The 12781-nt window shown below is 43.9% G+C and overlaps 1 protein-coding gene across 1 annotated transcript in view; it reads left to right on the top strand.

Annotated features, from left to right (window-relative positions):
• The window catches only part of TMPRSS15 (transmembrane serine protease 15), a 220963-nt gene that overhangs the window by 195640 nt on the left and 12542 nt on the right, over positions 1-12781 (top strand). The window contains exons 9-10 of the mRNA XM_063953710.1: positions 454-635; positions 7279-7374. Coding sequence (XP_063809780.1) covers positions 454-635; positions 7279-7374 — 278 coding nt within the window. The remainder of the gene's footprint in view (positions 1-453; positions 636-7278; positions 7375-12781) is intronic.

Genomic DNA, 12781 nt, shown 5'->3' with positions numbered 1-12781 from the left:
TAGTCTTTCCTCATGCAGTAATGAAATGCCAAGAACCAATCTTTCAAACCAATTGTTTCTCAGATAGAGCGCTTACTAATCATTTGCGTCATGGGGCTGATGACTAATTGACTTGAGATTTTTAACTTAGCTGTTTAAGGAATCATAATAATTAAGTTAATAGCTCCTTCATAATCGTATTGTGTTTCCCGCTACTTTTATAATTTATAGTTTTCTGGCTGTAATCAAGGAATCTGCTGATAATTGCGTGTTAGGAAACTTGTGTCCTGCGTTGCAGTCAGAAAACATTAAGCGCTTTCCAATTAAAATAAACGGTCTCATTTAATATGATACAAGGCACAAATTAGGTGTACTGCAAAAGAGGTCAAAGATTAACACAAATAATTCAGGGGGAATCATTAAAACTCATCATCGGCCATTAATAAAATTTAAACTTTTCTTTGTAAACTGCAGAAGAAACCTTATACCATCCTTTTGGAGAGCTGTACTTGGAATGCATGATAGCATAAACTTGACATTTCCGCCAGCAAAAACGATACTGATTGATCAGATTGTCATAAATCCGCGCTACAACAGGCGCACCAAAGATAGCGACATTGTAATGATGCATCTAGAATTTAAAGTAAATTATACAGGTAAGTAAACAATACAGTAATCTGTCTCAAAAAGCATTCTTTGTATGGAATATGCATGAATTGGGAAAGAATGTGCAAACAAAAGATACCTTGTGTCTAAAACATATGGTTGGAATGTAATAGGGTAAGGTATTACAGGTTGAGTATCCCTTATCCAAAACGCTTGGGACCAGAGGTATTTTGGATATCGGATTTTTCCGTATTTTGGAATAATTGCATACCATAATGAGATATCATGGCGATGGGACCCAAGTCTAAGCACAGAATGCATTTATGTTACATATACACCTTATATACACAGCCTGAAGGTCATTTTAGCCAATATTTTTAATAACTTTGTGCATTAAACAAAGTGTGTGTACATTCACACAATTCCTTTATGTTTCATATACACCTTATACACACAGCCTGATGGTCATTTAATACAATATCTTTAATAACTTTGTGTTTTAAACAAAGTTTGAGTACATTGAGCCACAGAAAACAAAGATTTCACTATGTCACTCTCACTCAAAAAAATCCGTATTTCGGAATATTCCGTATTTCGGAATATTTGGATATGGGATACTCAACCTGTATATATTTTAGCGTTTTTGCCGTTTAAAGTGTTTTTTGTTTTTTTTTTTAACTGCAAAAGCAATCTGGTTTTTCCTTTAAAAATATTGCTGCTTTAAAACCAGCTGGAAAATAGGCAAAATCAGCACTTTGGCCCTCATTCCGAGTTGTTCGCTCACTAGCTGCTTTTAGCAGCCGTGCAAACGCTAAGCCGCCGCCCTCTGGGAGTGTATCTTAGCTTAGTAGAAGTGCCAACGAAAGGATCGCACAGCGGCTACAAAACAATTTTGTGCAGCTTCAGAGTAGCTCCAGACCTAATCCTAGCTTGCGATCACTGCAGACTATTTAGTTCCTGTTTTGACGTCACGAACACGCCCTGCGTTCGGCCAGCCCCGCCTACGTTTCACCAGCCACGCCTGCGTTTTTATCTGGCACGCCTGCGTTTTTCCGATCACTCCCTGAAAACGGTCAGTTGACACCCAGAAACAACCACTTCCTGTCAATCACTCTGCGGTCAGCAGTGCAACTGAAAAGCGTCGCTAGACCTTGTGTGAAACTACATCGTTCGTTGTAATAGTACGACGCGTGTGTGCATTGCGCCGCATATGCATGCGCAGAACTGCCGGATTTTTGCTTGATCGTTGCGCTGCGAACGAAAGCAGCTAGCGATCACTCGGAATGAGGGCCTTTGTTTTTTACCTTCATGCAGCTACATCATAGGCAAACGCAAGGAGGAGGGTTCTGGTTGCCTGGAAACCCCCTCCTCTTAATAGCTATTATTAAGTGGCTTAAATGATGACAATCGCAATGGTATATAATATGATGACTATACAGTAGCTGCCGCCACATCCTGCAGTGTAAGGGACAGAGCAGAGCTGCTGCACATGCCCAGTGGTAGCAGCTTCTCCTACCAAGTTTGCTGTGTGTATGGATCTAAGCCCACAGACAGTGCACTGGACCAGAGAGTAGCTCCCAGGAAGAAGAGACAGGAGTCTTACCGTGAGGTGGGAGAATGTGTGCTTAGAAAGTGCAGTACTGGTTTTACTATGCTTGAGTATTTATTTATTATGGTATGTTTAACCTTTTTTTTTTACAACATATTATGTTTCATACAGCCTATGTTATGACCATGGGTCTTCAACCTGTGGCCCTCCAGCTGCTATGGAACTACACATCCCAGCATGTCCTGCCACAGTTTTGCTTTTAAGGCATGCTAAAATTGAGACAGTGTATGCTGGGATGTGTAGTTCCACAGCAGCTGAGGGCCACAGGTTGAAGACTCATGGTATAGACCATCTAAAGTTTTAAATAGTTATATTGTATTCCAAACAGTATCCAGTGTGTAAAAAGACCAATGTTTACATTAATGTCCAGGGTCGTTACTAGGTTCTTCTACTGCTCCCTCCAGACTCCTGCACTTGCTCTAATGTTCCACAGAGTGGGAGATTGTGGACTGCATTTGGAACCCCTCTCTAGAAATCCTGCATTTGTCACTGTACATGTAGTATGAAACAGGTTTTAAAGTACAGCACACACTTGACTCAGTTGTGGCACCACAGGTCCCAGACACACTATGTCTCAGCAGCTTGTCTCTGGTGGCTTTTACAGATCACAAAGTCTCTGCTTTTATCTTCAACTCTTCAGCAACTAAATTTGTGTTTCTCAGTAGCTTCTTTTAGCAGCATTCCTCTACTTCTGCAGTCAATGTAGAGCTGGAATGTTCCTTTGCACACACTCAATCAGTCTGGATCTACAGGGGTCCTATCAGTATTTCTCGTGGCTTCCTCTCCATTTTCAGTTGGTTCACCCTTGCTTTTTCCTGTCATCTAACTGACTCTCCGGTCCTCCCCCAAACTGTAATTTATTTGCCTGTTTTTCTCTGAGCTCCTGCAATGCATTCTGTTTTGTGAAAGTCGTGGCTTCCTGAAGGGTAGCATCTAGATTCTCTTCGTGGAGAGGACCTTTCCCATAATGCACTGGGTCAATGTCATAAATTATTTGGAATAGTAACCTGTGGCGAGCAAGACACCGTGCCAGAAGCGTGGCGATTGAAGCAAGCCTGTGAGGATACAATGCATACATATACATGCTGAAAGGGCACGCGAAAATTTCGCCCTCACTTGATGTCACATCCGGGTCCTTTCCACAAAGGGAAAATAGACTCCACCCTTCCTGAAGCATCAGTAGCCATGGCTACGTTGAGCACCAATGAAAATGTGAGAATGCAAAATGTGGGGTATCACACATTAACTTCCTAATTCCAGTTTAAGCAAATCTGAAACGGATTCGGTATGATATACCGATGGACAGGAAGCTGGCGGTCAGAATACGACAGCGGCATACCGACCATCAGAATACTGACAGTCCCATAAAGAGTACCCGAACCATGCGCAGTTCCGACCCGATCGCTGTGCTGTGAGAAACTGCAGCGAGCGATCTGGTCGGAATGACCCCCATAATAAAAGTGGACAAACCCTTTAAAATACAGGTTGAGTATCCCTTATCCAAAATTCTTGGGACCAGAGGTATTTTGGATATCGGATTTTTCAGTATTTTGGAATAATTGCATACCATAATGAGATATTATGGCGATGGGACCTAAGTCTAAGCACAGAATGCATTTATGTTACATATACACCTTATACACACAGCCTGAAGGTAATTTTAGCCAATATTTTTTATAACTTTGTGCATTAAACAAAGTGTGTCTACATTCACACAATTCATTTATGTTTCATATACACCTTATACACACGGGTGTGGTTCGTTTTGTCGACAGTATCTAGGTCGACAATGTTTAGGTCGACCACTATAGGTCGACAGTCACTAGGTCGACATGGATGGAAGGTCGACAGGGTTTCTAGGTCGACATGTGCTAGGTCGACAGGTCTAAAGGTCGACATGAGGAATTTATTTATTTTTTTGTGTCGTTTTCTTCGTAGAGTGACTGGGATCCCAAATTAGTGCACCGCGTCCCCTCGCATGGTGCCTTCGCTCCGCTACCGCTTCGCTCGGCACACTTTACCGTTCCAATCGTAGTTCACGTGGATCGTTAAGTATGAAAAAATCCACACAAAAAAATGTGAAAAACTCATGTCGACCTTTAGACCTGTCGACCTAGCACATGTCGACCTAGAAACCCTGTCGACCTTCCATCCATGTCGACCTAGTGACTGTCGACCTATAGTGGTCGACCTAAACATTGTCGACCTAGACACTGTCGATCTTCAGACCGGATCCCATACACACAGCCTGAAGGTCATTTAATACAATATTTTTAATAACTTTGTGTATTAAACACAGTTTGTGTACATTGAGCCATCAAAAAACAAAGGTTTCACTATTTCACTCTCACTCAAAAAAGTCTGTATTTTGGAATATTTGGATATGGGATACTCAACCTGTATAAAAAATTTTAACCAACAATTGTTTCTACTGTACATGAAATAACTCTGTACATTAGTTTTCACTAAGGCATTCCAATATTTATTGCTAAAATAAATACATATAAAATAAGTACACTTATAGGAACCTGGCATACAGTATGTCATATTTGTGATTTATATTTAACTAGCTGTTCAACCCGTTATTTACACAGGAATTTCTGATTTTCACGGTTGTAAATATAAATGAGTGTAAAAAATTTGGTAAATCTATAGAGCTGTAAATTTGAGACATCTTAATGTAAGTAAATATTAATCCATGGTTCTTGGCGTTACCCGAGGAGCACTTGTAGCAGATACGGTAAAAAGTGACAGGACCAGTTTTGTAGTTTATTCAGTTCTACATACTGGAGGTGCAATCCAAATTTTGATCCGATTGTCCGTTTGGGCGTTATAGTTCATTCAACGCAAGCCACACATCAGTAATGACGTCATTATGTCAACCCCCTTTTCATTCCCTTTTCATTCCCTTAGAGAAGGCAAACCACCCAAATGTCACGACTTTGGTGGGACAGCCCCAATTTTCTGGGACGGTCCCACTGTCCCACCTGCGGGTCGCAGTGTCCCGCGGTAGGGTTGGGGGGGGGGGCAGTTGTAGACCCTCTCATTCTCGCTGCTCTGCTAGCCAGCATTGAAGTAACATTTATAATTTGCATACTGTACAATTGTACGGAGCAGGTGATTGGTTGCCATGGGCAACTTCTCCACAGGCTCACTTCTTCACACATTTCACTTCTTCATGAATAGACCCAATACTGATGAGTGAGTGAGTGAGTGAGTGAGTGAGTGAGTGAATCAATCCGTGAGTGAGGGCTTTCACATTTATACTGTATATATAGATTAGAAAAGATCACATAGCATTATGCAGATTTAGTTATTCTTTGGTTTATGTTTATTTATTAAAAGTAAAAATGAGTACAGTATATATATGTGTAATGGTAACAAGTTACCAAGTCTGGATCTGCAGCTATGAAGTAGCATTCTATCTCCTAGTACTGAATCAGAATAGTTCACAGGCCAAGCCAAAAAAATCCATATTTCAGCAAATAGTTTTGTGGAAGTTGGTTTATTACTATTGCGCTGTGTGAAGCTGGGATTAGTTTTCATGCCTGATATACACAACATTCATAGTGTCAAAAGGTCACACAAATCTCTCTGCCTGCCTTGCTGATTTGTTTCAGCACTGCATCACACTCTGGCCCTCATTCCGAGTTGTTCGCTCGCAAGGCGATTATAGCAGAGTTACACACGCTAAGCCGCCGCCTACTGGGAGTGAATCTAAACATCTTAAATGTGCGACCGATGTATTCGCAATATTGCGATCAAAACCGAGTTAGCAGTTTCTGAGTAACTCCAGACTTACTCTGCCTGTGCGATCAATTCAGTGCTTTTCGGTCCCGGCTGACGTCATAAACACACCCAGCGTTCGCCCAAGCACTCCCACCGTTTCTCCAGACACGCCTGCGTTTTTTCCGGAAACGGTAGCGTTTCCAGCCACACGCCCCTAAAACGCCGTACATCCGCCCAGTAACACCCATTTCCTGTCAATCACAATGCGTTCTCCGGAGCGACGAAAAAGCCGTGAGTAAAATTACTTTCTTCTTAGTAAAGTTACTTGACGCATGCGCAGTGCGAACATTACGCATGCGCACTAAGAGAATTCTCACTGCGATGCGATGAAAAATACCGAGCGAACAACTCGGAATGAGGGCCTCTATTCAGCACTTTGGCCCTCATTCCGAGTTGTTCGCTCTGTATTTTTCATCGCATCGCAGTGAAAATCCGCTTAGTACGCATGCGCAATGTTCGCACTGCGACTGCGCCAAGTAACTTTACTATGATGAAAGTATTTTTACTCACGGCTTTTTCTTCGCTCCGGCGATCGTAATGTGATTGACAGGAAATGGGTGTTACTGGGCGGAAACACGGCGTTTCAGGGGCGTGTGGCTGAAAACGCTACCGTTTCCGGAAAAAACGCAGGAGTGGCCGGAGAAACGGTGGGAGTGCCTGGGCGAACGCTGGGTGTGTTTGTGACGTCAACCAGGAACGACAAGCACTGAAATGATCGCACAGGCAGAGTAAGTCTGGAGTTACTCTGAAACTGCTAAGTAGTTAGTAATCGCAATATTGCGAATACATCGGTCGCAATTTTAAGAAGCTAAGATTCACTCCCAGTAGGCGGCGGCTTAGCGTGTGTAACTCTGCTAAATTCGCCTTGCGACCGATCAACTCGGAATGAGGGCCTTTATTCGTTTGTCCTGGATCTCTATTCTGGGAATTTCTAATGTTCCCAGCACATAATACCTTAGGTATGTTCTAAATTCTGTCCATACGGACTTCGTTTTTCGGTCTTGTTTTGTTTATACATGCAGCAATACATTTGTACATTCCAACTTTCGCAGAATTCAAAGTCTTGTATGTGTTATGTCTGGTGTGTGCCTGGGAACACACAAGGCTGCATTGCGTGTAGTTTGTAACACAGTGGCATTGGACATTATTTTTGTGAAAGTGTTGCTCTTCTTTAATACTTTCATTAATTAATAAAAAGTATACAGTTAGATTTTTTTTTTTTTTTACTTAATGTAACATGTTGTCATGATTTCTAATTGCTGTTGTTTATTATTCATATATGTGTCTGCAAACAGATTACATACAACCAGTGTGTTTGCCTGACAGCCCACAAGCGTTTCCAACAGGAATGAATTGTTCCATTGCTGGATGGGGTCGCATGGAAAGTCAAGGTAAATACTGTAACTGTATATTATAAAAATGTCACAACTGGCCCTTTAATGACCACCATGATGCGTTATTAACTCATTGATTGGTTTGTATGTACTGTGCCCTCCTTCAATTTTTTCAAAACAAATTTATTGCATACAGGAATATACTGCATTTAATATATGGATTCAAACAGTGTCGTAACTAGACATTTTAGAGCTGTGTGCAAAAAACGGCATCGGAGGGCCCTCCCTTATGCAATATAAGGACAGTGTGCGCCGCAGGCGCACAAAAAAATATATAGGGGCGTGGCTTCATGGGGAAAGGGGTGTGGCCACAAAATAATACCAGTTCATATTACGGTGCACAGTAGTCTCCATTATTCAAATTATGCCACACAGTAGCGCCACTATACCATGTAGAGCCGCTTTTGCACATTACAGCAGACAGTGTCCCATTTTTACACACTACGGCAGACAGAGTCCCTTTTTTACACATTACGGCAGACAGAGTCCCCCTTTTACACATTAGGGCAGACAAAGTCCCCCTTTTACACATTACGGCAGACAAAGTCCCCCTTTTTACACACTATGGCAGACAGCGTCCCCTTTTTACAAATTACGGCAGACAGCGTCCCCTTTTTACACATTACGGCAGACAGTGTCCCTTTATTACATTTTACGGCAGACAGTGCCCCCTTTTTACACATTACGGCAGACAGCATCCCCATTTTACACATTACGGCAAACAGCATCCCCTTATTATACATTACAGCAGACAGCATCCCCCTTTTTACACATTACGTCAGCCAGTCCCCCTTTTACACATTAAGTAGACAGGATAGAGAGAGAGAGAGAGAGAGAGAGAGAGAGAGAGACAGAATAGATGATACTTACCATCTCTCTGCTGGATCAGGCAGATCCCGGGCAGGGTAGAAGGAGGGAGGGGGACTAGGGAGGCGCAGCAGCGCACTGTAATTGGTGGCGGCGCCGCTGCAGCATTCCCTGTCCTTCCGCATTGGCTGGCCGCCGCTGCTGTGAATGCTGGAATGAGGGAAGTGCATCCCAGCATTCACAGCAGCGGCAACTAGACTATGTGGAAGGAGAGGGACAGCTGCAGCGGCGCTGCCACCAATTACATAGCGCTGCTGCGGCTCCCAAGTCCCCCTCCCTCCTCCTCCTCCTCCTCCCCTGCCCCCGGAGCTGCTTCTCTCTTCTCTAACGGCAGCACACGCACACAGGCAGCTTTTAGTGAGTAAGTTTGACTCATTACAATGCTGCTGATGACTTTAAGGAATGCGGGCAGTTGCGCCCTCAGAGCGACTGCGCTGTGTGCCAGGCACACCTGGCACACATGTAGTTACGGCTCTGGATTCAAACAACACATTTCTCTTATCACAAAATCCATTTTGGTCATGCCATGAGAATCAACTGCGGCATTTTCTCGTAAAGCTCGGCCAAAAGTGCATGGGTTTTGCAGTGGCCAATGGGAAGTGTTCTTCTTAGTTGCTACTGTAAGCGAATCTGCTATGACACTTTGTCACATTGTAAATTAACTTACAAATCTTTTATGACTGGCTTGAATAAAAAATTGCATCCCAAAATTCCTTGTAATTGCATAAAACATTGTTTATTATTTAACTTTGTTCAATTATTTTTTTCCTTCTTTAATTAAGCAAATTTTGTAACTTTTTAAATTCAATATAACTTCAAATTCAAAGTGCTGCTTTGACAAAGTGATTATTTTAGATTATTTAGCTGTATTCCAGTTAGGAGAAATATTTAAATTACTGTAAGCTCTAGGAACCAATCAGGAAAATACTGAGGATGGGGTGTGTCCAAGGGGGGTGTGACTGTGACATATTGTGCGGTGCAAGCCAATACTCCCAGATAGACCCGAGTGCTTAGAAAATGCCTTCTCCTTTGAGCACAGAGAGGAAGACCTGGGTAGAAATGTTGGGCCCTTACCCAAATTTTGTTATGTGGTTAAACAATGCACTCTTTGGAGCATAAGAATTTCTATAATGGGTGCAAGATGTGCGGTGCACCCAGTCTACTGGGTCCAGGGGCTTCCAAACCGCACACTCTGCACCCATATATTCAGTGACGTGCGGTGGGGTGAGGCAGGTGAGGCAGAGCCTCCTGACCAATTTCGCTCACTGCTCGTACCTGCATATATTATACTTACACCTCTGGAGTCCTGCGGTGGCCATGCACTGCAGACACAAATCACTTATAAAATGGCTGCTGCGGCCCTTTCTGCATGATTTGCGCATGCGCACTGGAGATGTACCCAGAAACATGCAGCAGGTGCCATGTTCCCGGAGACCTGCACATGTGTAGTAGACTCTGGAATAATGCCAGAGTTTGCTCCCTAGTAGAGAGGAGTGGGCCTCCAATGGAGGCTGCGTGTGGGCCCTCTACCCTCTCTTAAACACCCCTGCTTTGGAGGGTTGCTATTTTCCAGTACAGAGCAGCTGCACAATACGTTTCCTACTATTTATTCCCTATGGGTTTCATGTATCAAGCAGTAAAATGAGTGGAGAAGTGGAGCAGTGGAGAAGTTGTCCATAGCAACCAATCAGATTTGAGGTAGCATTTATCAAATAGATTCTATAAAATGATAGGAAGTTGATTCACTCACAGGCATCTCTATAATGGGTGTAGTATGTGTTGTGCACACAGACCTCTGGATCCACGGGGACCCACACCGCACTCCCTGCCCCCATGGTGCCATGTTTCCTGGAGACCTGTACATACACAATAGAGATTTGTCACCAGTAACATGGCAGGCGCCATGTTTCCAGAGACCTGCGCATTCACAGGGTATATAGTGTTGCAGAGAGGAGGGGGCCCCCAAATCCACCTCTTCACTCTTTTCATCAACCACTCTGTTACTAGTTATTGAAGGTAAGTTAAGATTCATAAATGTAAGAGAAGAGTGCAGACCCCTATGTTTAGGTTTTGGTTTTGGAAAAACCTTCCTCAAGGATTTTGGTTTTAGATCGGGATTTCTTAAAAAAATGGATAGAAATAGCTAAAATCATGTACTGTGGACAAGTTTTTGTTCCTATAGTATTGTTAACGTCTATAACATTTAGTTATATAATATAGTCACTTTTGACCAATTTTGGCCCCTGAAATCATAAGGGAGGGACTTACGTCCAATCCAAAATATGCATGATCGTTTTTTGTTTTTTTTCAACTTGCGGGAAGACCTGAGCCAGGACTCAGTTCGATTCGAAACCCCAAAGTTAGGGTGTGTCAGAAACGAACTGCTCATCTCTAATAAATGTAAACTAACATTAAAGTCAGTAAACATGACATGACGTGCTGTACATTAATGCACGCCATGCTCCGTGGAAACAGTATCATGTGTTAACTGCACAAATCCGCATGTTCAGCAGCTAAAGATCCCTGAAATGGGATGTGGTCAGGATCGGGACCCCGACAGTCAGAATACAGACAGCGGGATCCCGACAGTCAGAAACCAGATGGTAAGTACAGGGGGTTAGGGTTAGGCACAGAGCCGTCTTAACAGTAGTGTAGGTCCCTGGGCAAAGCAATGCACTGGTGCCCCTACCCATCCTGGGGGGTGCTATCAGCGGCAGATTTGATGTCCTGCGGTGGTAGGGGGTGTTCTATCTTCCACTCAGCATGTAGGACCTGGAGCAGTAATTTCTGATAATTACTTTACTGCACAGATGGTGGGAGATGGGACGGGAGGGGGAACTCTACACTGTAGAAGGGGCATTGGGCTGAATGAAGGGTCCCGGGTACATTACTTACAGGGTGGTAAGGCAGGGTTTGATACACAGGGGAGGGGTGGATAGTGGAGTGGGCTTAATATTCATCATTTTCCAGTGGGAGGGCAGCTAGCTTGACTGCAGATACTGTATCTCCAGTTCCTGGAAATAGATTCTTAGGTTTGAATGGGATAAATAACTAGAGTCCCACCTTCCAGGAGGTGCTGGGGGCACCTTTCAGGAGGTGCTGGGAACACCTTTCAGGAGGTGCTGGGGACACCTTTCAGGAGGTGCTGGGGACACCTTTCAGGAGGTACTGGGCACTTGGGGATCAGAGTTCAGGAGCCAGAGAAATCCACCAATGAAAATATAAAACTGCATACCAGGTGTGTGGAGCTGGAGCAGGGACCAGCTGCTGGAAGGCTGATATCTCTGGCTCTGGTCATAGTAGAGACAAGCTGCCAGTGTCCACCGAAAGGGTAGAGTCCCAGCTTTTGGATTATACCCTCAGAAAATCTCTAAGTCAGACAGAACCCGAGATAATTTGCTGGGAAGAGCAATTATCAGGCTCTGATGGGGACCACTGCTTAGAAGTAAGATATTTCAGGTTCCCCAGAGCAGGTTTTAAAAAAATCTGGTACCCCTGGAAAGAGGGGACCCTCAGCTATCAGCCTAGGGCCCTTAGACTCCTGGGGCCCTTTGGCAAGTGCCCACTGAGCCCATACAAAAAGACAGCCCTGGTTAGGCACTAGGGGGAGGGATAGACTGTGGGGGAGGTCAGAATTAGGCTGAGGGGGGGGGGGGAGCAGTTAGCACTAAGTTGCTGCAGGCCGGGACGGTTATGTTCAGGCTGTGGGAGAGGACTGTTAGTATTAGATTGTGGGAGGGATGAGTTAGGGTTAGTGATAGGGGAAAAATAGTTACCAGGATCCGTCAGGATTTTGACTGTCTTCCTGACTGCCGGCATTGTAACTGCCGGGATTTCATACCGAACCCTCTGGAATATATATTTAAATGTTTACAGCTATAGTTACATTAATACGTTATCTACACAGCGGATGAGTCACTTTCTAATAAAAGTGGCGATAGGAAGGTATTGTTAATCTTCCAGTTCCATGTATGGATGTGTATAGTAAAGAGCTGACAGACATCTGGGCCCTGGGTAGATGCTGCAGGTAGAGAGGATACCAGTGTGCACTGCCGACGGGAGCACACTGTCACAGTGACTGACAGCGGTAGCTGTGGCTGGCTAGACCATCGTCCATAGCACAATCTAACCTTATTTATCGGTGGCGTGCGGCACCCTCCAGTGGCCTGCGCCCCTAAGCAGCTGCCTAATGGTGGCGCTGGCCCTGGACAAACCCAGAAATTCTGGGGCAATTATTAGGTACATTATCACCAGCAATATTGCACTGTGTATGGCCGGCGACTGTATACAAAACACCATTAGTGTTCTAGAAAAATTATGCCAGGACCTAAAATAGCTTATACTCATTTTATCTATCCATTGCATAACTACGGTGAACATCTGTGCACTCGCTTTATGAATTCTTGAAAGTTACAGTAACATTTCTCAGAAATGAACATTTCTGGAGTTATAAGGCTACGGGAGAGGTGAGAAGGGCTGCCTGCAATGCAGCAGATAGGCGGCCACTGTCCCCATTCTGATTCCCTGTGGTATGGCT

Source organism: Pseudophryne corroboree, chromosome 2 (genome assembly GCF_028390025.1).
Source record: "Pseudophryne corroboree isolate aPseCor3 chromosome 2, aPseCor3.hap2, whole genome shotgun sequence".
In the NCBI taxonomy this organism is placed as follows: domain Eukaryota; kingdom Metazoa; phylum Chordata; class Amphibia; order Anura; family Myobatrachidae; genus Pseudophryne; species Pseudophryne corroboree.
This window is presented reverse-complemented; position numbering and strand designations above follow the sequence as displayed.